The sequence below is a fragment of the Mya arenaria genome, chromosome 14 (genome assembly GCF_026914265.1).
Source record: "Mya arenaria isolate MELC-2E11 chromosome 14, ASM2691426v1".
NCBI classification, from domain to species: domain Eukaryota; kingdom Metazoa; phylum Mollusca; class Bivalvia; order Myida; family Myidae; genus Mya; species Mya arenaria.
Genome location: NC_069135.1, coordinates 39475529 through 39499916, shown reverse-complemented (window position 1 = coordinate 39499916; position 24388 = coordinate 39475529). Strand labels below are relative to the sequence as shown.

The 24388-nt window shown below is 35.6% G+C and overlaps 2 protein-coding genes across 2 annotated transcripts; both read left to right on the top strand.

The window, feature by feature from the left end:
* The first annotated feature begins 10875 nt into the window (after positions 1-10875).
* LOC128216117 (heat shock 70 kDa protein 12B-like) lies at positions 10876-15487 on the top strand. Its single transcript, XM_052922705.1, has 4 exons — positions 10876-11067; positions 11670-11888; positions 12387-12522; positions 12708-15487. The coding sequence occupies exons 1-4, from the start codon at positions 10876-10878 to the stop codon at positions 12854-12856; spliced, it is 696 nt and encodes a 231-aa protein (XP_052778665.1). The 3' UTR covers positions 12857-15487.
* On the top strand, positions 12976-13758 carry LOC128216116 (heat shock 70 kDa protein 12A-like). Its single transcript, XM_052922704.1, has one exon. The coding sequence runs from the start codon at positions 12976-12978 to the stop codon at positions 13756-13758; it is 783 nt and encodes a 260-aa protein (XP_052778664.1).
* Positions 15488-24388: the final 8901 nt, after the last annotated feature.

Genomic DNA, 24388 nt, shown 5'->3' with positions numbered 1-24388 from the left:
TTGAACCTCCTCCCCCCCCCACACACACACACCCGCGCACGCACGCACGCACGCACACACACACACACACACACACACACGCACGCACACACACACACACACACACACACATGCCGAGACCACGAAAATACCCTGAACCGATATTTAATAAAGTGGTTCTATAAAGAAAAATAGAGTCTGCTTTGTTTCTTTTCATGATTTGATTTTGCAAAGAAATACTACATATTAATGTATTTATGCTTACTTTACTTATTTTGAAATACTATACATTTTTAAGAAACTGGACATGAACGCCATTCACACGAGATTATGATTTTTAGTTGTTGTTGTTGTTTTTCTATACAATTTGACTACTTGATAATCGTTAGCGAACAAGAGGAGTTCACACACATGTTCTTTATGCAGACCTTAGTGCCATAACGGAACTCCTATGAGCAGCGTTGAAAGAGTATCCATAAATGAATTGGATGTCGGCAAAACTATTATTAACGGATTGCGCGCGGACAAACTGACAGGTTACCAATGCCATAACAAAGTAAAATACCAAGACAGTGTTCATTCTACATTTAATTAGTATTATAAAATACTTTTCAATTAAGATATGTCGAGACCAGATGGCAGTAGGCATGTTTTATCGTAAATAAATTTCTGTTTTCATTTTAGCATTACGAAGAGTTTCGTTATTTATATTCTACACACATGAAAGCATTTTAAAAAAGCTCTGAAGCCTTATATCATGTTTCTAGTTTGTAAGATATTGTGCTAGAACTTTTCATGGCGTGAACTGGTTTGTTTAATCTTGGCACAATTTCAATATTTTATTTTCGTTTTTAGAAAAATCCATACCGTCCAATTTCTTTTCAGTCAATCACAAGAAGCAAATCATTAAGGTAAAGAAATATATTAAAAAACACACATTCTTATTTGTAGTTGATATCAGTCAATAATATAAACTCATCATATCTGTTTTTAATGCTTTACAAATATTACATAGACACCTCAGTTGACATTAGCATTCTCAGGTTAACATTATAAACACACATTAACATTATAAAACAATTATGCTACCACCCTACCAAATAACATTGTTTTCATCGATTTCGTCTGCGAAACGCTTAGCGTCTATTAACATGGAGTTTCGGTTATATTCTATAAGCACCTTGGAGCTTTTTTAGCGCCTATTGCGCCAAGGCGCTTAAAAACAAGTAATCTCCCTAAGACAGCACGTGGGGGTATTATTAATACTATCAAATGAGAAATTACGGTATAACTAATAATGACTATAAGTAATTTTATAACGGCAAAGTAACGTCAGGTATAATAAATAGTTATATCATCTCTTCAACATAGAAAACTGAAACATGGCGACTGGGAATTCTTCCCTCCTCGTGGCGGCGTTCGGCTTTGGGACAATATTCAGTGGATATGCTTTTCCTTTCGATATGAACCTCTCAAAGTTCAGACCTGGTATTCTAAGGAGGCTGGGGAACTTTTAATAATATATTATAGGAATAAACGCAACGATTTTAATCTACAAATATAACAAAATATGTTTCAAAATCTTGATTTCGTCACTTCACTTTGAGAACTAAAATCTGCTTCTATTTTGGTATGCAGTTATTGAGTTTTAGCATTGAGGTTGTTTTTTTTAACAACATAGTCGACAACTGTGGCAACGTGAAGGCGAATAGAACATTTTGCAAATCTTTCGATTATACAAACCTGATCCACGGAAAATCGTGTCCTTTTCTTAGATTCGAAAATATCGCTGGCAAGAAAAAATATCGTAACGTTAAATGACCCATTGGTCAAATGACTTGTATTTGTTTTGTTTTCTGCCGTGATAGCACGTATTTTCATTTGAGGAGCTTTCCAGAGCCACAACTTTGGAGAACATAGAAGGCAACTGTCATCACGCTCTACCAACATTCTCCATAGCGATTCAATTTCTACAAAAACATCTCATCGGAGCCGTATAAAACCACTATTACCAAGTCATAGGAGTCCTGTAGAAGGAAATTTCTTACGTCATCTTGTCCGACATTTGGGATGACAATGCAGACGAGTTTATAAGAACGGCTGCCGAAGGGGTAACTTTATCGCACTTAACTTCCTAAACAAACGTTAGAGATTTGATCGGACTTAAATTGTGAATAAATATTTAATAACAACTAGCAGAGAGAAGTGAGAATATCCAACTCATTAGCCTCTTTTAAAACTGAAGATGTGTTGGCGCATTCTCAACGAATAATGAAATGGGTTTTTAGATACACAATTTATATAATTAAAAAAATGTGTTGAATTTGAAGAGCTTCGTTTAACTAAACAACGTTTCCGCAACAAAATGCTTTGAAAACCAAACGAATATCGGTAGCTGAAAACATCTGGAACGGCTTAAATTTCTGTAAAAAAAAAAAAGAAACACGATGTTACTTTAAAAAAAACTAACCCAGCAAGAGGTTGATCATGGCGTTGCATATGTGTTAATTCCAACTGTCTCAAAATCCTGGAACTCATTTTTGGAGAGAGCAATAACTGCATTTACGACCAAGGAAATATCCGACTTCTCTGACGTTACAAAAGAGTTTCAAAGAAAGAAGCGTAGCTGCAGCGCAAATTAAAAAGAAATGCATTCAAGATAATTGATGGCATTAGGAAGCTTTCCAGAAAGCAGAATATAGGTAATCTCTAGAAAAGGGAATCAGTTATACTAGAAAGTGGAGACAAGTTGCGAGTGAAACCTGACATTTGATGATCCTTTAAACAATCATGTTAAACACGTGAATAACCTTTTAAAAGACCAAAATATAATGGCACTACCAACCATCGTGCTCAGACAAGCGTCCAATTGTCCCTGCTGAAGCTGGTCTCACCGTGCTGAAAGATGCCGTCAAGTACGGCCACGATTCGTCCATTATATCATCTCAGGTAATGAAATACACGTTCGGAGTGAGTGTGAACAATTTTTTTGATGACAAAATTCACAGTGAACGCAAGACATATTTGAACAAAGACGGAAAATGGTGTGCCAAAGACTGCTTTGATTTGTTTGTAGGTGTTAAAGAAGAGATTTATGTTGACCACAAAATAACCAAGGGATACTCTCGTACTGGATATCGAGCAAAAACACCCATACACTCAACGACTGCAGCGATCCCCATATACTCAACCGACCTCGGTTGTGAACTGCTCGGTGAGTTGATACCAGATCTACCCAATTAAATTCCTCCCTGGTTACGATACTACGTTCATGTTTGATGGAACGGAGCTTGTTGTAAAAAACGTGTAAGGAGAACGGGGAAAGAGGAGATTTTGAAACTGTAATATCTAAAATAAGCTACAACTGGCACCAGAAAAATATATATATTTGAACCTGTGAAAAACAATGTCATATATATTTCATTTATAAGCCGTTATTTTTTGCGCCACTTAGGTTACCTTTTTTTCTTTTTGGAGTTGTCAATAATGACAACACGCTTATTTTGTATAACTAACATCACATACAATAGATTAAAAACGCTGGATCAATAAAAGTTTTACAATTTGGCTAAACAGTAAATATTTGAAAAGTGGCTCTCTGTCAATTCATAAGCGTTATCATTGATCGTTCCAATGCGGTACCCAAATATTAATCAAAAGACTGTTTGTTTGTATTGTATTTATTTTTTATCTGTTATCTTCCGTTCTGTGTTTGTGTCCGTTCACTCGTACTGTAAAGACTGGTAATTAATGTGGGTACAAGTGCGAGGTTATGGCCATATAGACTAGTTCAGTTAAAGCCACAAGTATAATTATTTCATATTCTTCGACTTTTGATGTAAAATAAGGCGTACATTTCTGAACCATAAATGGTTGAACTGCTTAAATGAGGGCCTATGGACCGTGCTACACCGATAAATGGTACGGTCGAAGTGATGAAAAAAACCGAGAGGCACTGGAAATCATGCAAATGAGAATACGATCAGAAGATCCAAAACGTTAACTGTTAAACCGGAACGTTATTTTGACTGTTCTTCACACATTACATGAGAAGTTAAAAAAACAGCATCACGACAGCTCAATTTAAACCTTAACCATCGGCATGTGAGGTCGCCCTTTCTGTTAACTGTCATGCAGATCGCGATGGAATATAGCAATGCACAACTATGCACACCAACAAAACCCCAACCGTTTTACCGTCTAACCTGGTAGGTTTCACTTTCATTATGAAGGCAAGCAAAAAGGCGTTCATCATCAGAGCCATTGTACTTTTGTAGCAGGGGTTAATTAAGCCGTCCAAACTTGATTTATTCTCGAAGTGAAGAAAGCCTCACTGCAAATTGAGGTAGGAAAAACAGCATGGTTCTTCTTCTATGGAGTTTGCGAACGGTCAAAATGGTGTGTGATTAAAATAAATGATGAAGGACAACTTCGCGGAAGATAAATAAGTAAATGTAGAAGAAGTTTAACGCCCTAAACTGGTGGACGCTAAAGCACTTGGAGTGTGTGAATAACGTCGAATAATCATGGTTGCGGTGCCAATGCATTTCACCAAAAGAGTGAAGGTAACAGTAAAATTAGTGACACAATTGCATTGGCAACATAGGACTGTGCAAGAATATCTAGTGTCTAGGAATGCAAAACTAACCCAAACCATGTATTACTTGTAACTGGTGGTATTTCATATTTGTTTTATATCGACTAAACACAACATCTGTTTCAATTTGCAGTCTAAGATAAAACTAAGTGCTGTAGCAATAAAGGATTTATGGCAGAATTCAGTAACTTCATATGTGCTTTAGCAACAAAAGATTTATTGCAGAATTCAGTAACTTCATATGTGCTTTAGCAATAAACGATTTATTGCAGAATTCAGTAACTTCATATGTGTTTGTAGTTTATTTAACTACAGATAAGCTTATCATATTTTAGATACAACTCTTGATGTTTATAAAGACTATAACGAGTATAAAATTCACATAATAACAATTTTTTAAAGGTATTGTATATGCCATTTGATATGTTCGGGTTTAGATATTCTTAGAAACAACAGATGACCGTTCACTAGCTTTATTCATGATCCTATATCTTCCGGAAGTCCCGGTATCATATTACATGCACATACATATAGAGTGGCTACTGAGGACACAACATCCCTCCTCAATTCAGATTCAATGTTATTTAAAAAGTATTAATATAAAAACAACAATCATTAATTAAAAGTAATACATGTATGTTATAATTATAATACGAATATATCAAAACTTAATATTGCAAACCACATTGATAACTTTGCAATTGATAATTAGATTATTAACATACTCTGGTGGAATTGATTCTGTGAACTTAACTATAGTGTTTACAGGATTAAGAAATTCCAAGGTAATCAGTAACTCATTGAAACTTGATACTGGTGCTACAGTGAGGTCAGTTCGAAGGTTATATTTACTACTACTAGATAATACGTTTCTACTACATGAGCAATACCAAACATTTACACATACGTACACAATCTTTTGATATTTTTTTAAAGAATAATGTTATATAAGAAAATCGTCTGTCATCTAAATTGTCCATAATTTTTCCACATTCTTTTCTTTACTTTAAAGTATGTCTTTGGCAGATATTCACTGTGAGAAATTTAAATATACTGAATGTTTTAGAATTTATCAAATGTTCATATGTCAAAACTCATTTAAAACGCCTTATCAATATTAACTATAATAAAACAATATAAGATAATTTTGTACTCATTTATGTTTACAACTCACACAAAAGATCAAATATCACCGATCTTCAGGTTTCACTGGGTTTATTATGCCCATATCACTATGAAACCTTATTATCAACACTCCGCACATAGTCGCTCAAATAAGTCGGAAGTCGTCGTTCCCTAGTTGGTCGGGTGTGAACCTCCGTCGTATTTTGACCACCATCATTATCGATCAGATCATCCCCAAGATCATCGTCATTGTTATTCATATCCATGTTGGAGGCGTCCAATGATGGTTCAACCTTTTTCATAAAAGACGAATTACGTGTAACTCGATGTCCTGAATCACTTTTTACACTGGTCATAGGTCCTTTTGTTTCCGTAACCGTATATGGCATTGGGTTGAACTGCGTAGAGCACTTAGACGGTGTCTCATTTCGCAGTAGCACTTTGTCACCGATGTTAATGTGGCGTTCCCTTGCCCTAATCCTTCTGTCCTCATACTCTTTCGAGTGGGATTTCGATTTCTCGTCATTACGCCTTACGATTTCGTCTAATCTAACATCTTGTTCTGGTTTTGCGATATCTGATAATCGCGTCGATGGTTCCCGCTGAAACAATAAACGGAACGGCGTAAAACCAGTTGACGTATGTGGCGTCACTCTGTATTGGCGTAAGAAACGGAATAATTCCTGTTTCCAGTTCTTTCCTTCTACATGTGAAGATTTGATGCATTTCATAAGGGGCTTATTAAAAGACTCTGCTTGAGCATTTGCCCGCGGCCACCTAGGTGTGATTTTTCGATGAATAAATCCACAGTATTTTGCATAATCTGAAAATGCATTACTGTTAAATGGACTACCATTATCCGTTTTGATCACTGTTGGTACCCCGAACATTGTTATTATTTTGTCCAGCACTGGTATGACAGTGTTTGCCGATACTGATTTGACTATCTCCACAATTGGATAACGTGAATATTCATCAACGATAACTAATAAATAGTCCCCATTTTGTAACGGTCCACAAAAGTCCGCGCTTAAATTCATCCATGGGCCTGATGGCATTTCCGACATCCTCAGTGGTTCTCTTGGTCTCGGTTCCTTTGTATTTGCTTGGCAAGCCAAACAACCTTTTATTGCTGTTTCGATATCAGCGTTCAAATTCGGAAACCAGACTTTTGAACGTATGTAGCTCTTGGTTCGCACGACCCCTTGATGCCCTTCGTGGCCCAGTTTGATGGCCTGCGCTCTTAACGATTTAGGCATAACGATCTTGTCATTTCTCAATAGTACAGTTCCACAGTGTACACTCAGTTCATCCTTCACACTTCTAAGTGCAGATAATTCTTCTTTGTTTATTTCTAGATCATTTAAAGTCTTTATTTCGTACCATTTTCCATTTTCTGTAAGCTCAATAGCCTTTCTTATTGTACTGTCATTTATCGATGCTGACTTAACCTCATCTAATGTCATAGCATTTGGAACAGCTCTTTCAGCGATAAAATGCACATATTCTTCTGCCAGGTTTCTATCGTTACCAACATCTTTCAATGGATGTCTTGACAGGTAGTCAGATGGATTGTGTTTTCCAGGCTTATAGACAATGTTCATTTTGTATGGCTGAAGTCGTAAACCCCACCGTTCAATTCTTAGAGGCGGTTGTTTTTTCTTCCATATGCATTCTAGCGGCTTATGGTCCGTTATGACAGTAAAGCATGGAGCACCACGAAGATACATGTTATAGTGTTCGCATGCCCATACAACACCTAACGCCTCTCTTTCCGTCTGACTGTACCTAGACTCTGTTGGTGACAATGCCCGACTCGCATATGCCACGACTTTGCCCTGTTGGGTAATAATTGCTGAAAGTCCCACCGGTGAAGCGTCTGTCACTACTTCTATTTCCTTCCCTGGGTCGAAATACACCATCACTGTGTCACTTGAGAGATCCTGTTTGAGCTTCTCGAACGCGTTTTCTTGCTCACATTCCCATGACCATGGTGTTTCGTTTCTTGTCAGTCTCCGGAGAGATTCTGTTATTGTCGCATATTCCTTTATAAAACGGGAGCAATATGCTGTCATTCCAAGAAAACTTCTTATTTCTGACACATTGGTTGGTTGTTCCATTTTCCGGATAGCTTCCACTTTTAACGGATCTGCAGAGATCCCTGACCCATTGAAAACAACACCAAAGAACGTAATCTCTGACTTGTTGAATTCGCATTTTTGTTTATTAAGTATCAAGCCGTTGCGATGAATTGCATTGAACACTTTGTCTAATGCAATGTCATGCTCTGTTTGGTTTTTCCCATATACAATTATGTCGTCTGAAATGTTCTTTGCTCCTGGAATTCCTGCTATTAATGAACTTATTGTCTTTTGAAATACTTCGCTTGCGGAGTTTGTCCCAAAGTTCAATCGTTTGTATCTGAATAGACCTATGTGCGTCGAAAAGGTTGTAATTGGGCGTGACTCTTCTTCGAGAACTAGTTGATTGTATCCAGATTTCAAATCCATTTTACTAAACACTTTTGATCCATTTAAATCATGTATAAGCTCATCGATGGTTGGCATTGGGTGTCGTTCCCTTTCAATCGCTTTGTTTGCTAATCGCATATCAACGCAAATTCTGACGTCACCATTTTTCTTCGGTGGTGTCACGATTAGAGACACCCATGGCGTTGATTCATTCCTTATTTCCTCTATTATGTCGTTATTAGGCATTGTTTCAATTTCCTTTTCGACCTTTTTTTCGCAAACGAAAAGGAGTTCTTCTGCCCTTTTGTGCCACTGGATGCACGTCCTTGTTTACGTGAAGTTTCACGGTTTGTTGCTTCCATTTCCCAATACCTTCATATATTCCTGGGTATTTTCTTTTGATTGTTTCCTGTAAAATGTTGACATTTTGGATTATTTTAACAACACCTAAGTCTGAAGCCGTTTGAAATCCTAAAAGTGTCCCGTAATTACCTTTGACTAGGTAAAATTTGTCTACAACTATTTTGTCATTTTTCTCAGCTGTCATTTCACAACAACCTTTCCTTTTCAAGTTTGAACCCCCTCCGTATGGTAATAATTTAGGTAAATGTTTCGTTTTAAGTGTTGGTTTTCCGTGGAATGCGTATGTGTTTTCATCGATAATGTTTACACTCGAACCGGTATCTATTGTTACTTTTACTGCTATATTGTTAATTGAGATAAGTGTTTTCGGAGTCTTGTTGTTTTTGCTAACACTTTTAACACTGACTTGGTAGTTGTATTCATCTTCTGAATCGGACTGTAGCTTAACTTCCTTAATACCCCTCTGTCGGCAGCACCTACTAAAGTGATTAGGCTTTTTGCAAAGATTGCAAGTTTTGCCCTTCGCTGGACAGGTCTGCTTGTGTGGGTATTCATAACCACATGCTCGGCAGGTATTTTCATTCAGTGGAGCGCGATTACGTGGTCTCGCCGATAAGCCAAGGTGATCACGTGGTTTCGCCGATAAGCCTCTCCGCATGCCGGAATTTGCATAATGCTGACCACCGCGCTCTCGTTTATGTCCACGCCTGTTCACACTGCCACGTGGTCGTTGTGAAACCCTTTGCACAGTGTCCGAATTCTCCATAGCAGCAGCCTGTCGGTCGGATTGCTCCAGCATTCGACCCATTGTTAATATGTCGCATAATGCCTTATCCGGTTCTCGCAGGGCACGACGTCTTAATTGGTTCGATCTGCAGTTCTGAATTACTTGTTGTAGAATTTCCTTGTCTACGTTTGTGAACTCACAATTTTTTGCAAGTGTCCGGAGTTCTGTCACGAACTCATCTAATGACTGCGTGTCATGTTGCTTGCATGAGCGAAAATTGTATATTTCCATTTGAACATTCTTTTTAGGGGCGAAATAATCATTAAGCACTTTCCTCGTTGCCTCGAAGGACGCATCCGTGTCCCTTTTTTCTACATCGTATGTATCATACACTTTCTCACCAGCGTAATGAAGCAACAACGCCCGTTTTTGGTCATCATCTGTCACTTTTAATCCTACAAATAAATTTTCTAACCGCCCTAGCCATTTCTCCCAACGCGTGCCAGCGTTTGATTTGTCTGTGTCCACATCAAAGGATGGAAAATTCGGAAGATTATTCATTTTATGTTCACTGTTTAACGTCTTAATCCATTAGTTAAACAACATTATCATTAATCCAAATATTACAATATTAATTCACAGTATCCTCGTCGCCAGATGATATGTTCAGGGATTAGATATTCTTAGAAACAACAGATGACCGTTCACTAGCTTTTTTCATGATTCTATATCTTCCGGAAGTCCCGGTATCATATTACATGCACATACATATAGAGTGGCTACTGAGGACACAACACCATTTAGCAAACATTTTACTTCAAGTTTAAAACTTTTACTGTATGTGCAAATAATCCCATCGGAGAAGAAATTTCACAACCCCCTTGTACTAAAATCTTTCAGTCAGGGTTGATATTGAATTAAATGTATTTTGACGGATATACTTAAATACTATACGTCACGATTCGTTGGTGTATGCATATAGGCTAGTTGTCATGCATGTTATTGATCAACTTAAATGCGCGTACTTCGTCGAATCTCGAACCAGGAAGTTATTGAGTCTCTACAAAACAAAGGCTAAAATTAGGTGTGGTTTTAGAATAGAATACAAAATATTCACACGGTAAGTAGATCATTACATTATTGAAATTTCGTTCCGTTATTAATCTTATGATAATATTGTTCAATCAAAAAAATACTATGCTTAAACTTATATACTTATCTTTGATACCATTTTGCGCTGTTAAAAACTATATTTATAATAACATGTAAGTTTCAACAGAATTATTTAAAGTCGTGATAATTATGAATGACACTTTATTTAGTTCAGCATAATACAACACATTACCCTTTATTTTAGTTGAGGAACTAGTTTTAATGAATGGAACGTAGTTAACTCATTGAGTGTATTTAAAACAAAATCAAGTATTAACTAAAGATAAGTGCAAAAACAGATTTTCCTTTGTCAGTGTTACCATTTTTCAACTCGGCATAACTAGGCGAGCCTCGCAGTACCCCCATCCTCTCCCCCGCCCACTCCCATGTTAAGCGTTCATAAGCTATAATTGTTATCACTTACACTTGTAGATCGATAAGGGTAAAATACAGAAACACAAATGACTATGCACAGTGTTCAGTTAAATCAAGATAATTTTCAAATAACAACAAGTGTGCTTCTTAATCCGAAGGGCGAGTTTGACTCTTTTGGTTTTGAAGCTGAAGACAGCTATGCGAGTAAAGCGGAAGATGACAAACACGAAGGATGGCGGTTGTTCAGGCGTTTTAAGATGATTTTGCACAACAATAAGGTACAACTGTCAAATACGTTATGCATATTGTTTGAAACACCGTTATGGATCTAAACGTTCAGACTTCGGAACAGATGATTACATCAAAATCTTAACAAGAGCGCCAGTCGTTTTCAATCAGCGCCTTTCATGATTTTTTTTTTCAGTTGAAGCAGGGGAACAAAATTATGTAAGCGAGTATTATGGACTTGTGCATACTTGTAAGTAGTGTCAATAGCTACATGTGTACCAAGATAGATTTGAATATCTCCAACGATTTTAGACTTATCGCCAGGTTAAAAACAGAAACGACACCTATGTCAATACCTCGAATTCTCTCTTCGAAAATGATACAAATGAGCTAACTAGAGTCGTCCGATTACAGCATATACAGCAAAAAAGAAATGTTTGACTTCAGATAATGGCGCCGATTCTAAAGCGAGTTGAAAATGTTGCGTTTTGGAAAACTAGACCTAAAATAAATCTATAAAAATATATTGTTTTTAACACATGCGCACATTTTTGCGGGTATTAAAACATAACATTTTCCGCCCCATTATCATATTAAATTTCTAATGTTTGGGAATTTGTTACAGTGATAGCACGCTTTCTTTTTATCGAAGGAGCTTTCAAGAGCCACAACTGTGGAGGACATAGCAGGCAAGTCTCATCAAGCTTTGCCAATCTTCTCCATGGCGATCAAGTTTCTACATAAACATCTCCTACAGGCAGTAGCAAACCAGACGGTGGGTGTGCTAGAAAAGGAAATTTCCTACGTCATCACGGTGCCCGCTATCTGGGATGACAATGCCAAGGAGTTCATGAGAACGGCTGCCGAAGAGGTAACTGGATCGTACTAACCTTCTTTAAGACACGTTAGAAGTTTATAAACGAGGTGGTTATTCTTACCAAAATTTCACAGTGTTTGTGATATTTTTTGTTTGGTGTTCTTTGGATTTGGCGTTTACCCTGTGCCAAACGGGGCTTATGTTTAAACTTTTGGCTGCTGAGCTTGCGTATGAATTTTGGTTACATAAGTATTAATGAGAATGTATTTGATAAGGAATATAACAAATATCAGAGAGAAGTGAAAATATCAATTGTGTTTGACGAAAATACAAAATGTTAAAAAAATTAGACAGATACTTTCGTCATATTTCGTAATACTTGCACATGCCGGGTAAAAATAGGAGCTACAACATTTTTTATGTGTTTGGCTCCAATGATTGCCCTCAATTTAATATCTCAGTGTTTTTGCAAAAATATTTTGAACAAGGCTTCTTTACTTTTTTGTAATAAAAATACATACATCTAACGCTTTGAACTTTTTACAACTTAAGGCGGGTCTAGATGGAACCCGAGTTAAGCTGGCACTCGAATCGGAAGCAGCCTCGATCTGGTGTGAAACGCTGGATGTTGACACGAAAGCGGCATTAGCCGGAACTGGCACTCAGTTTATGGTCATTGACCTCGGAGGTGGGAGAAATGGACACGACTAATTATATCACATGTGTTTTGATAACCATTGCTCGACAAACTTTATATACTTAAGAACATGTGTAGCATTTGAAGAGCATCGTTTAATTTAATGACGCAGTTAAATGCTTTAATATCCGCTATAATATAGGTAGCTCTACTTCTGACGTCATGTTCTGTTTTAGGTGGAACTGCTGATATTTCTATTCAAGAAAAGAAGCACGATGGTAGTCTGAAGAAAATCCACCATGCAAGCGGTGGGCCATGGGGTGGCATCTATGTGACGCCAACTATCTCAAATTCCTGGAACAAGTTTTTGGAGAGAAAGCAATAACTGCCTTTAAGACAAAGGAAATATCCGACTTCTTTGACGTTATTAGAGACTTTGAAACAAAGAAACGTAGCTACAACGCAAAATCAAAAGAAAAAATTACATTCAAGGTAATTGAAAGCATGAGAAAGCTTTCCAAAAAGTTTACCGGACAAAAGTTAAAGCAAAGGGTAGATACTCTCGAATTTGGCGATTCAGTTACTCTGCAAGGTGGAGACAAGTTGCGAGTTGAACCTGACATTGTTAGGGCATGGTTTGATAATCCTATAAACAAACTCGTTGAACACGTAAACGACCTCCTTAAAGACCCAAAGATAATGTCAGTACCGACCATCGTGCTGGTTGGTGGTTTCGGAGAAAGCACATACGTCCAAGAAAGGCTTAGATCTGACATTCCAGACAAGCGTCTAATTGTCCCTGCTGAAGCTGGTCTCGCCGTGCTGAAAGGTGCCGTCAAGTACGGCCACGATTCTTCCATTATATCGTCTCGGGTAATGAAATACACGTTCGGAGTTAGTGTGGACAATTTTTATGATGGCAAAATTCACAGTAAACACAAGAAATATCTGAACAAAGACGGAAAATGGTGTGCCAAAGACTGCTTTGATGTGTTTGTTCGTGTTAAAGAGGAGATTCCTGTTGACCGTCAAATAACCAAGGGATACTCTCCTACAGGATATCGAACAATAACACCCATATACCGAACGACTGCAGCGAACCCCATATACACAACCGACCCCGCCTGTGAACTCGGTGTGTTGATAACAGATCTTCCTAAATATATTCCTCTTTCCGAACTTAGTAACGATACAACGTTCATGTTTGGTGGAACGGAGCTTGTTGTAAAAAACCGTGTAAGGAAAACGGGAAAAGAGGAGAATTTGAAACTTCATTGTCTCAAATAAACTGCAACTGGCACCAAGTACATTTTTTGAACCAATGAAATACAAGGACAAATATTTATTATAAATAAGCTCTTCTTTTCGGTTGCGCCACTTGAATTGAAAAATTATTGCTTTATTTGGACAGTAGTATTATTAACAAAATTGTTAAAAAAAGTTCCGGAGTATGGAAAAGCTCATTTTTATGCTTATCGGTGAAATTGGAGTTTTATCAGTGAAATAACAGCAGTGAAAATATCATTCCATTTTCATCTTTAAGAAGCGTGGTATTCGTTGTATCTTCTAAACGACCCGTCTACAAGGGAATAAAACTGATATGCGACAGTTGTGGTAATTAAATATCCATGGAAATAGAAGCAGTTATATAAATTTATTGTCTTAAAGATAAGAAAAATATAATTTTATAATTTTATTATCAAGTTTGAAGTTTGAATGAAAAAAATCCAGATATTGACAGAAATACAAAGAGGACCAAATTTTAAACATTCATTGTTACAGGTTTCCTTTGCACTTACAAGCAGTCTAACAAACTGCTTTAGCTAAAATACTTAAAAGTTCAGGCACAAACTCCCTTACCTACTTGCATATCGAAATCTGACTTTCACAGTCATTGTGAAAGAATAATAACGAAGAACACTGTCCCAGAACACACACATGCCACTATAAAAGGGGACAATAACAGAGCCAGAAAGAGGGTTCACCTCTGAAGCCTTGATGGAATGTATTTCACGATCATCTTTTTGTCTAAATCATTTTGAACTTTACGCCCCTACACTTGAGTAAGGTGTTGGTATATGATGGTCTCTCATTTGCTTATAATCTCAATATGTTATATCACTTATATGGGTTAGGAGCGGGAGGGCTCACAAATTCCGTAAAAGACCTTTTCAAAGTTTTCTAAATATTCTGAACACCAACATTCAGTGAACTTACGACAAACATAAACCCGACAACCTCAGCCTGAGATTGTTATTCTTGATTTCGAGTTTTAAGTCCGTGTCTTTTGGGGCCCCAATATTGATTTGTACGCCCGAGCATACTGGCATAAGCCAAGGTACGCCTCTGGCTTATAGTAGCAAATTGGTGCAAGACTAACTATGGGGTAACAAAACATTTACTTATTTTTGCAAAATCTGTATGGAATTCTATACCGCTTTATAATCGAGAATCATCATCATTTGCATTCAAATCATAATTAGAAAACACCTTGTGACAAAACAATGATGTAAGTGAATGATTGTCTGTTTAAATTGTTTGTTTAAATGCGATTTATTTCTGTCTTTCATAATTTTGAACATTGTATAATTTGTGTTTAAATGTCGTCTTGTCGTTATTGTTTGAATGAGAAATGTAAACTCTGTTTGTAGAATCCATTGAAGACCACATTGTATACAAGATATTTATGTAACTTAATGTGTTATCTTCATGAAATAATGTTATTATTATTATTATTATTATTATTATTATTATTATTATACATGCAATCACCAAAAATGCCAATACATTGTCGTTCGGGTAGTCATGAGTTCTGGCTATTTTCACACAAACAAATAATTATTTTAGATAAAGACATTTCCGTTAAAATGTAAATGCTTTTCGATTGGAAATTCTGATAAAATCTCATTCCATAAAAGTTACTCAACACCTTTACATGTGGCAACGGATGTATGCATTATGCTTGCTTTATATTGCTTGATATTATCAAAACTGAATAAAAACATATTCATGTGTTGGTCCTTCAAACTAACTTATGCACTGAGGAAGGCCGTTATATTTATCAACAAGGTAATGAACAATTGATGGTCAGTGTGGCCAATTTAAAAAAAAAAAATTGTGATGAGTGTTTAAAAGCAAAAAAGATAACGGACGCCGAACAACATGTGATTACAACATCTCAGCATGAACAACTCGTGCTCAACAGAGCAAAAGAAGACCAGGTGTAGGGTTATTTTTTAATTTAATTATTGTTTTTACAGTTAAGAAACCACAACGAAATCCTTATTTATATTTATTGATTATCATGAATGTATAAAACACAACATAGAAAAACAAATTGATGCTTATGTTATAAGACATCTTAAACATTCTATCAAATAGGCCATTAAAGAAAACAATGTGATGAAAATGTGTCGGTACAAATATATACATGCTTGTGACATGGGATAACATAAGCATTGCAAGTATATGAAAATTAAGTTTGAATAAATCAAGTGACATTTTTGACATTTACTTAAGTTTTGGGGTATATTGTCATTGTTGCTGGTTGCGAATGTAATAAGTTTCAGGCAAATGTGTTTATCAATCTATAAGTTATGGTGATCGTAAATGGCTTAGGACAATGTACCTCTAAAATAACTATAGCATTGCTGTAACAATATATTGACGTGTTTTTTTTTTATTAACAAAATGAGTTAAACGGCAAGAACATGATGAATGCACCTTGCGGGAGAACACATATTAGTCGACACAAATCTAATACCGAAACAAGAGGCCCAAGAGGGCCTATGCTCTACTGGCATGGCTCTTGTGGTCATTTTCAATCCAGAGCATGTACGTATGAGTAATTGGCAACAAATATATAATTTACTTTTTGTGTTTGGGTTAGCTAAAAACGCTGCATGTTCAACATCTGAAGACAGAAAGTGTTGTTGCCAGATAAGTTGCATGAGCTATTTAAATATGTGCCAAGTAAACGTAATTTGAGAGTAAAAAATATTTGCTTTCAAAACTGTACTCATGTTCAAAATTTCTGTAGCTTTAAAAATACAAAAGTTGGTCAAAATGTCATAGTCAAGGACTTCCGATGACAACATTGATGCTCGTTTGCAAAACTGAGCACATGGTCAAAATTTCATTGCTGTAGCTTTAAAAATTAAAAAGTAAGTCAAACTAGAAATGTGTCCATAGGACACGGATGCCCCCACTTCGATTTTTTGTCACAGAAAATAAGCCATAATGATTATTCAGGATAATCTGCACATATAGGATAAGTTGAGTTGAGTTGGGTTTTACGGCATCGCAAGACTGTATAGGTTATATGGCGCCATTCAGGCAGAAAAAAACTTGTTGGATCCACATCTCATTTACATCGAGATGATATTTTTTAAGTATTGTTGGGAAATAAAGGGCCCTAACTCCTAAATGATTAAAGCGATTTCCATGGCTATCGAACTTGATCAAGATATTATGGTCACAATCATGTATGTAAAGTTTGGTGAGGATTGGACACATACTTTTCAAGAATTAGATTGGAAACATATATTTTTGAAGTATTTTTGGCAAAAAAGGGCCGTAACTCCTAAATGACTAAAGCGATTTCCATGACTATCGAACTTGATCAAGATATTATGGTCACAAACATGTGTTTAAAGTTTGGTGAGGATTGGACAAACGGTTTTCAAGAATTAGATCGGAAACAATCTTCGGGACGTACGTACGTACAGACAGACAGACGTACGTACGGACAAGGGCAACCCTATATGCCGCCACTTTGTGGGGGCATAAAAAGATGGGGCCAGCAAGGGGCATAATTTCAAATGCTTTGCTAGACGGTCATCATATGGTGTTCCACAACAAATATCAAAGGGGCAGTGCCAGTTTTGACCCAAGGGGCATAATTTGAACAACCAAGGTAGTGGACCACTAAATAAAGCCTTGTTCAAAATTGCAAGGATCTGCATAGCTGTTTCAGACAAAAAGGTTTTTAACATTTCCCAATTTAAGTATACCAAACCAGTGAACCCTGGGCACATTTTGACAAACATTTACAAGCAATTGTGACTTTATATGTAAACTTGGCTAAAAAAAGACCTCGCTCATTTAGAATTGTCTAAAAATAGATTTAGTTAAAAATAGCATTTTTTATACTTTCAAGACCCATAATCTAGGCATGCATGGGCGGATCTGGCTGGTTTTTAAAAGAAACCAAGCTCCAATGCATATCTAAATACTGTACAAGTTTCATCGAGATACAATCAAAACTGAACACTGAATCGTGTTCACAAGCAATTGTTTACATAATATCAAGGCCCATAATCTAGGCATGCATGAAACAAGAAATTGTTTACAGACGCACGAATGCACGGACACACATACTACGTTCACATTACCATCGCATAAGCTCTTCTGGCTTTTGGCCAGTAGAGCTCAAAACTGTAAAAAAAAGTGTCATTACTATTTTGATGTGTGCCCTAAAAATCAATATAGGTCATCTTCTGTTCATGATCAATAATTCCTCTGAATTTGATTCGTTGTGGAATCTCTGAGTGGAGGCCTTTTATGTTTTCAATTAAAGATCACTTCGACTTCGACCTTACTGTTCAAAATGCTGTCCTTGAATTTTGACCTACTGGCCTAAAACTCGGTGCCATCTACTTTAAAGGCCTAGTTTAAGGAATGTTTGGCATGATAATCCCCTGCTGTGCATCTTCTGCTAATTGCACTGGTGTCACAGGGGCCAATTTCCTGTGTATTCGTTTATTGGCTCAGGGCCATTTAAGGTCCATTTTAACTGCACAGCAGGATACTCAGATCGGAGATCAGATAAGAGGGATCAAGGCAAGTAGGTTAAGATCAATAAACAGAGGTTGTTTTTTTGTTGTTGTTTTTTTTTTTTTTTTTTTTTTTTGGGGGGGGGGGTCTCTTATAGAAGGCTTAAACTAGGTCTTTAAATGACCCTTTGTAGCGAAACCCTTTTTCTAGTCACAATGACCTTGACCTTTCACAATTTGATAAAGAATTGATACTCTACTAATCATGACCAAAGCACATAAACAGGGTGAATACTTTACAAGTCATTCACAAGTAAATACATGATTAATAATAAAAGACCATTCATGAACAATTCAAGCGTTATGTTAACTATGTTATAAATTGTCATAAAATAAATGGCAACAGCTAAAATAAAAACACTGGTTATCTCATAAAATAACGTAACAAAATATCACAGAACAGAAAAATACAGATATCATAGGTTATTGAAAAAAACAATCCAAATATGTACACAATGGATGAATTCTAAAAAAAAATAAAAAATATAATTATATGAGGTAAAATGTATCTTGCCACTGCGTTCTTCTGCTTATATCGGGTTTATGTTGTTTTCAAGTCTCATTCGATCAAAAAAATGTAGGGGTAAAAACACTTAACATTTTTTATTTTTTTTACCAAAAGAATAAACTAAAATTGTTACCATTCGCACAAATGATTAGAACTTTGATGACCACCCCCAATAATGTTTTGCTTGGGCATCCAACTTAATTTTATCCAAATTAATTATTATTAAAAATAAGACGTGTAGGGATCATTTTTGTAGTAGAACTATAATTGACATAAGAAACAATAAAATATATTTTTTTAAACAATTTATGTACAGTATATCTTTGCTTGGAATTATGTTGTTATATTCTTTTCATGTCTCTTTCACCAATTGTTTTATTAAATCTTTACTAAGGTATAATAATATCTTATCTATTTGATGATTTTTGTTGTTTGTTAAATTATACAGTAATATAGTTATGAATAATATAAATCACACAAACACATAAAGTTTATTATCTTAAACGTTTCGGCGTAACACCTTCATCTTCATCAGTAGATATTAACATTTTTTATAAAGTAGATAAAAAAATTATGGTAATATAGTTGAAATTTATCAACTTTTCACATGTCTTTTATGGTTCTTTTATAAATATCATGCAGAAATAAATATGACCTATTTATAAAATTTATATCACTGGATTGGAAGTTTAATCATCTACAATCTTTACAGTGATTACTAACTGATGAAACAAAAAGAAATACTAGGAAAATAAGTTTAGGTGGGTCAATTTCCCATTATAACCTCCTGATAAGCCACACACTGGCAGGCCTAATATAACTAATATAACTTGGTTTGACATGAAGTAAGGGTTAAATTATTAATATTACAATAATTTTTCGCTCCTCACACCAAAACCAAAATATATAGGCCCTTAACATGATGTAGTTTTTCTGTCTAAAGTTTTTAACAAATTTCACTAAGTTGATGAAGAGCAAAAAGTATTAACTTTTATGAAAAATTGTGTTTGGGCTGAACAAGCCAAAATCTTTATACACATGCTTGATATCACCAATTTTCAACAAGCACTGCTAAATAAACTCAAACATTTTGAGCAAGTCTGTCGAAAGCATTTTAACGGTGTTGGGCTTACAGGCTTGTGCTTATTTTAACCACTGTAATCATGGTTTCTTATTGTAAAGTTCCTTGAAAACAAAATACAAGATCATACAGAAAATACATATTACAAACAACAGGAATGTTTATACAAAAAGCATTCTTGTTTATACAAATACATGTATCTTAAACTTCATATTATAATCTATAACAGTTACATAATACAAAGTTAATATTATTATTAAAAGTTAGCATAACCAGCATTTTTAGTAGGTGTAAAAACATAATTTCATATCAATAGACTTATTCACACTTAAAAGGACTTGCTCACATTTTAACCTTGCAAAACATAGACAAACTTAATCATTTGAACAAGAGTGAAACATCATTAAAGCTGAATAAAGGCTCTATTGTTAATAGTTAATTGTTATCTTCTGTTCGGTATTCTATTAGAGTTTGACAGATTTGTGATTTACAATTCCAGTTCATCCTTAAATATAGATAGACTATGATTTTTTATATTTCACACTAAATTGTATAATTGTAATATATTTAATATGTATATGAAACACAAAAAACTGTATAGTTTATGTGTAATAAATTCTGTTCTGTTCTGTTCTGTTAACAATAATATAAACTGTAACAGAAACTGGTATATTCTAAAGGTTAATACAAATTAAGCAACTTTATGCTTGGGTCTTCAAAATTCTGTACAAATGAGTTTCTGCCGGTTGCAGTTTTGTGTTTGTTTATCAAATTTGGAAATTAACTTATATAAACTTTTAAAAAATTAGAAAAAAAAGAATTGAAAAAAATATTGACATAATATTTGTGAATGAGTCCCTCTGAATTAATTTTCAGATTTAGTACATGTACATTTAAAAGATAGATCTATTCCTTGCTACCAGCCATATGGCTGTGCCGGAGCAGTTGGTTGGTGAAGACCTTGAACTTGACCATGTGATGCCCTTAATGTGTCTTCATAACTGGGTGGGGGAGGCTCTGCACCAGTTTCTGAAACATGTCTATGAGTGCTGGTACCATGAGCTTCATAACTATGTTGCTGCTGATCACCAAACCCTTGAGCTTGACCATAACCCTGTCCTTGACCTTGATTCAAGTTTTGACCTTGATCTTGACTTCCATATCCAGTAAAAGTCTGAGCTGTTTGTGGATGAATGGCATATGGTAACTGCATATCCTCGTGCCTGTAGGGGTCATTTGGAAGCGTTGTCCCTGACTGCATCACCCTTGTGTTAACATCTGTTGCAACACCACTATATTGTGGCATATTATTTGACTTTTGTCCACCAGCAGCTTCGTGAGCATCGCTGCCAACTTCCATTGGCGTACAGCCACCGCATAATGTAAGTATGAATACTAATATTAACAGACTGGTTAGGACAGCTGCTATCACTAACATGGATGGAATTTCAAACCCCTCTGAAAATATAAACATTGTCAATTTAGTCATAATTCTAATTAGAAAATAGGTTACGGAATGAGAAAAACATTCACTTATTTCAAACTTTCATACATGAAGAATTCAATTTGAGGAAAAAAAATATCATGTTCTTTCTTTATATAAAGAAATTACCTTTGAACACATTTTAATCATTGAATAAACTCATTTATTTTCAAAGCAGCTACACATTATTTTTTTATGAGTAATGAGTCAAGACTTTAAAGTAATTAGAGACAAATTAAAGACAATTAAACATTACATTTTCTAATCTAGAGTGTTTATTTCAAACGCATTTAGCATTATGTCCATTTATGCACATACAATTAACATAAAGCACTATCAGGGTGTTTGTTCACCTTATATAGTTATACAAACTGCAATAAGGCAACTTAACATTTGGACTGACATGATGTGCAAGGAAATACACCATATACCCCCTCTTCTTTGCAGGGGGGGGGGGGATAAAAAAGTATAATAGATCAATTCACCATGTTGATCCGAGATGCTTGCAGCATCTAGGCAAGGAAACTGCGTCAATACAATCAAAATCCCACTAATGTGCAAGGAAATACACCACATCTACCCCCTCTTTTTGCGGGGGGGGGGGGGGCATAAAAAAAGTATAATAGATCAATTCACCATGTTGATCCGAGATGCTTGCAGCATCTAGGCAAGGAAACCGCGTCAATACAATCAAAATCCCACTAATGTGCAAGGAAATACACCACATCTACCCCCTCTTTTTGCGGGGGGGGGGGGATAAAAAAGTATAATAGATCAATTCACCATGTTGATCAGAGATGCTTGCAGCTTCTAGGCAAGGAAACCGCGTCGATACAATCAAAATCCCACCAAGTCTTGGAAAAATACTTCTTGCGTCGCTCATATTTGGATACACACTGTTCCTGCAATAAGAAATAAAATGCAATGACATTGACACATATTAAACGTAAAAATAATGTGTTGCTTCTGCCATTAGGCAGCAAGCATTTTTTTATAGAAAGATCAAGTACTTTAGACAAATTGCATTAATATGCATCCAAGGATTTATGGCCTAATGTTAATTTTTAATATTTGTTGTTAAAAAAGGTTGATGACATATTCTTTTAGTTCTGAGTGTATCAATGAATGTTTTTTTTTCAAAATCAAGGTTTTCTGTATTTTGATAGCAAACATGACATATTTCTGAGAGGCTTCCCAGGGGATTTTGGTCTGAATTCCAGAGGATTTTGATATTAGAATAATGATTTTACGCAGCAAATTTAGCGAAAGATAAGAATAAATGATATATTATAAAAAAACACCATCATGTCAATTCATAGCATAAATATATACATCACTCAGCATTATATAAAGAAAAACAAGACATTGTAAATTAACAGCGCTAGAATATTTATAAACTTTACTTAGCGCATTCACTTAAGTCAATTCTTAAAGCATTTAGCAAGATATAAATAAAATCTTTTTACTATCAATTTTATCATTCATGAAAAAATTCCAGCAACACACGCTAATTACACTAATGTTTGGACATAGTCAACATGGTCTTTGATGGTACAAAAAAGCTACAGATTATGTTTTCATTGAATTTTACCCTCATAATTAATTAATATTGTGTATGCTCTCCACAGTCAACCTTGAGCTAGGTTTTTTTTTTAAATAAATCAAACAATAAAAATATTTATTTATTTTTTAATTCCAGGGGATATTAATCCCTCGCCTGGGGACAGGTCAGAATTCAGTGGTATTTTTGCCCCCACCGGGAGACATGGCATGTATGTGATAGGCACTTTATATCCCAAATCTTTTTTTTTATGAAAAAAGTAAACAAGGGAGGAAAATACACTAAGAATGGGGTTTTAACACTCGACCAATAGAGCATAAGGCAAACACCTTCCTCTACTGACCGAGCAACCAGACTGGTAGCTACAATAATGAGCAATCAGGGATACTTTTTTATTATTTTGATATTTTATGTGTATCCCTGTGTCTGCCATAGTCTAAAAATCGTCAAAAGACTCGTTGACGGCCATTTAGGTGGACTAAGGGACGGGGATGCATACCATATGTTGTGCCTCCCAAAATGTAAAACTCCACTGGGATGCTGATTCTTTCTCACGCACACATTGTACATATAAACACAGTCTGACACAGTCCAAATAATGTGTGGGTTTTTTTCCAACTTTTTTAATTGTTTTTGTTTTATTTCATCCTTTATCATTTATTCTTCAACACTACCTACCTACCTTTTGTCTACCTTTTGTCGTCTAGGGAACTTCTTTAGCCCTAAAAGGCTAGTAAATCCCTTTAAACTGCTTCGTCTGTAAGTTCTCCGCCTTCGGTATGACTTAATATACTTCAGAAGTATCAAACCGTTTGTTTTTCCAAAGTTTATCAAGACCTGCCTTGAAGGCATTCACAGATGTGGTGTTCACTAATTCATGTGGCAAATTATTCCAAGTTGAAACTATACGATTGCTGAAAGAATTTTGACGTAATGATTTCCTTGCTTTAGGTTTAAATAATTTCAAATTGTGTCCTCTGGTACCACTATTGTCAGCAAAGGTGAAAAATGTTGTCATACTAATGTCATCAATATTGTGTACTATTCTAAACACTTGAATCATGTCGAATCTTTTCCTTCTAAAGTCTAAAGATGGTTGGTTTAATTTTCGTAGGCGATCGTTGTAAGTCAATCCCCGCAAATCCGGAATTAATCTAGTTGCTCTTCTCTGAGCGTTTTCAATCATCTGTTTACACTTCTTTGTTATTGGGAAATATATCAGGTTTCCATAATCCAGATGCGATCTGACCAGTGATTTGTATAAGGTCAGGAGTAGAGTATTGTCAATATGAGTAAACTTTCTTCTTATTAATCCAATAATCATGTTGGCTTTGTTCAAAGTATTGCTGATGTGCTTTTCAAAACTCTAACTTTTTTACTAAGCTGAACCACTGACGGTTAAGGTACAAAACTAAAAAACACACACTTACCTTCAATATACGATTACGAA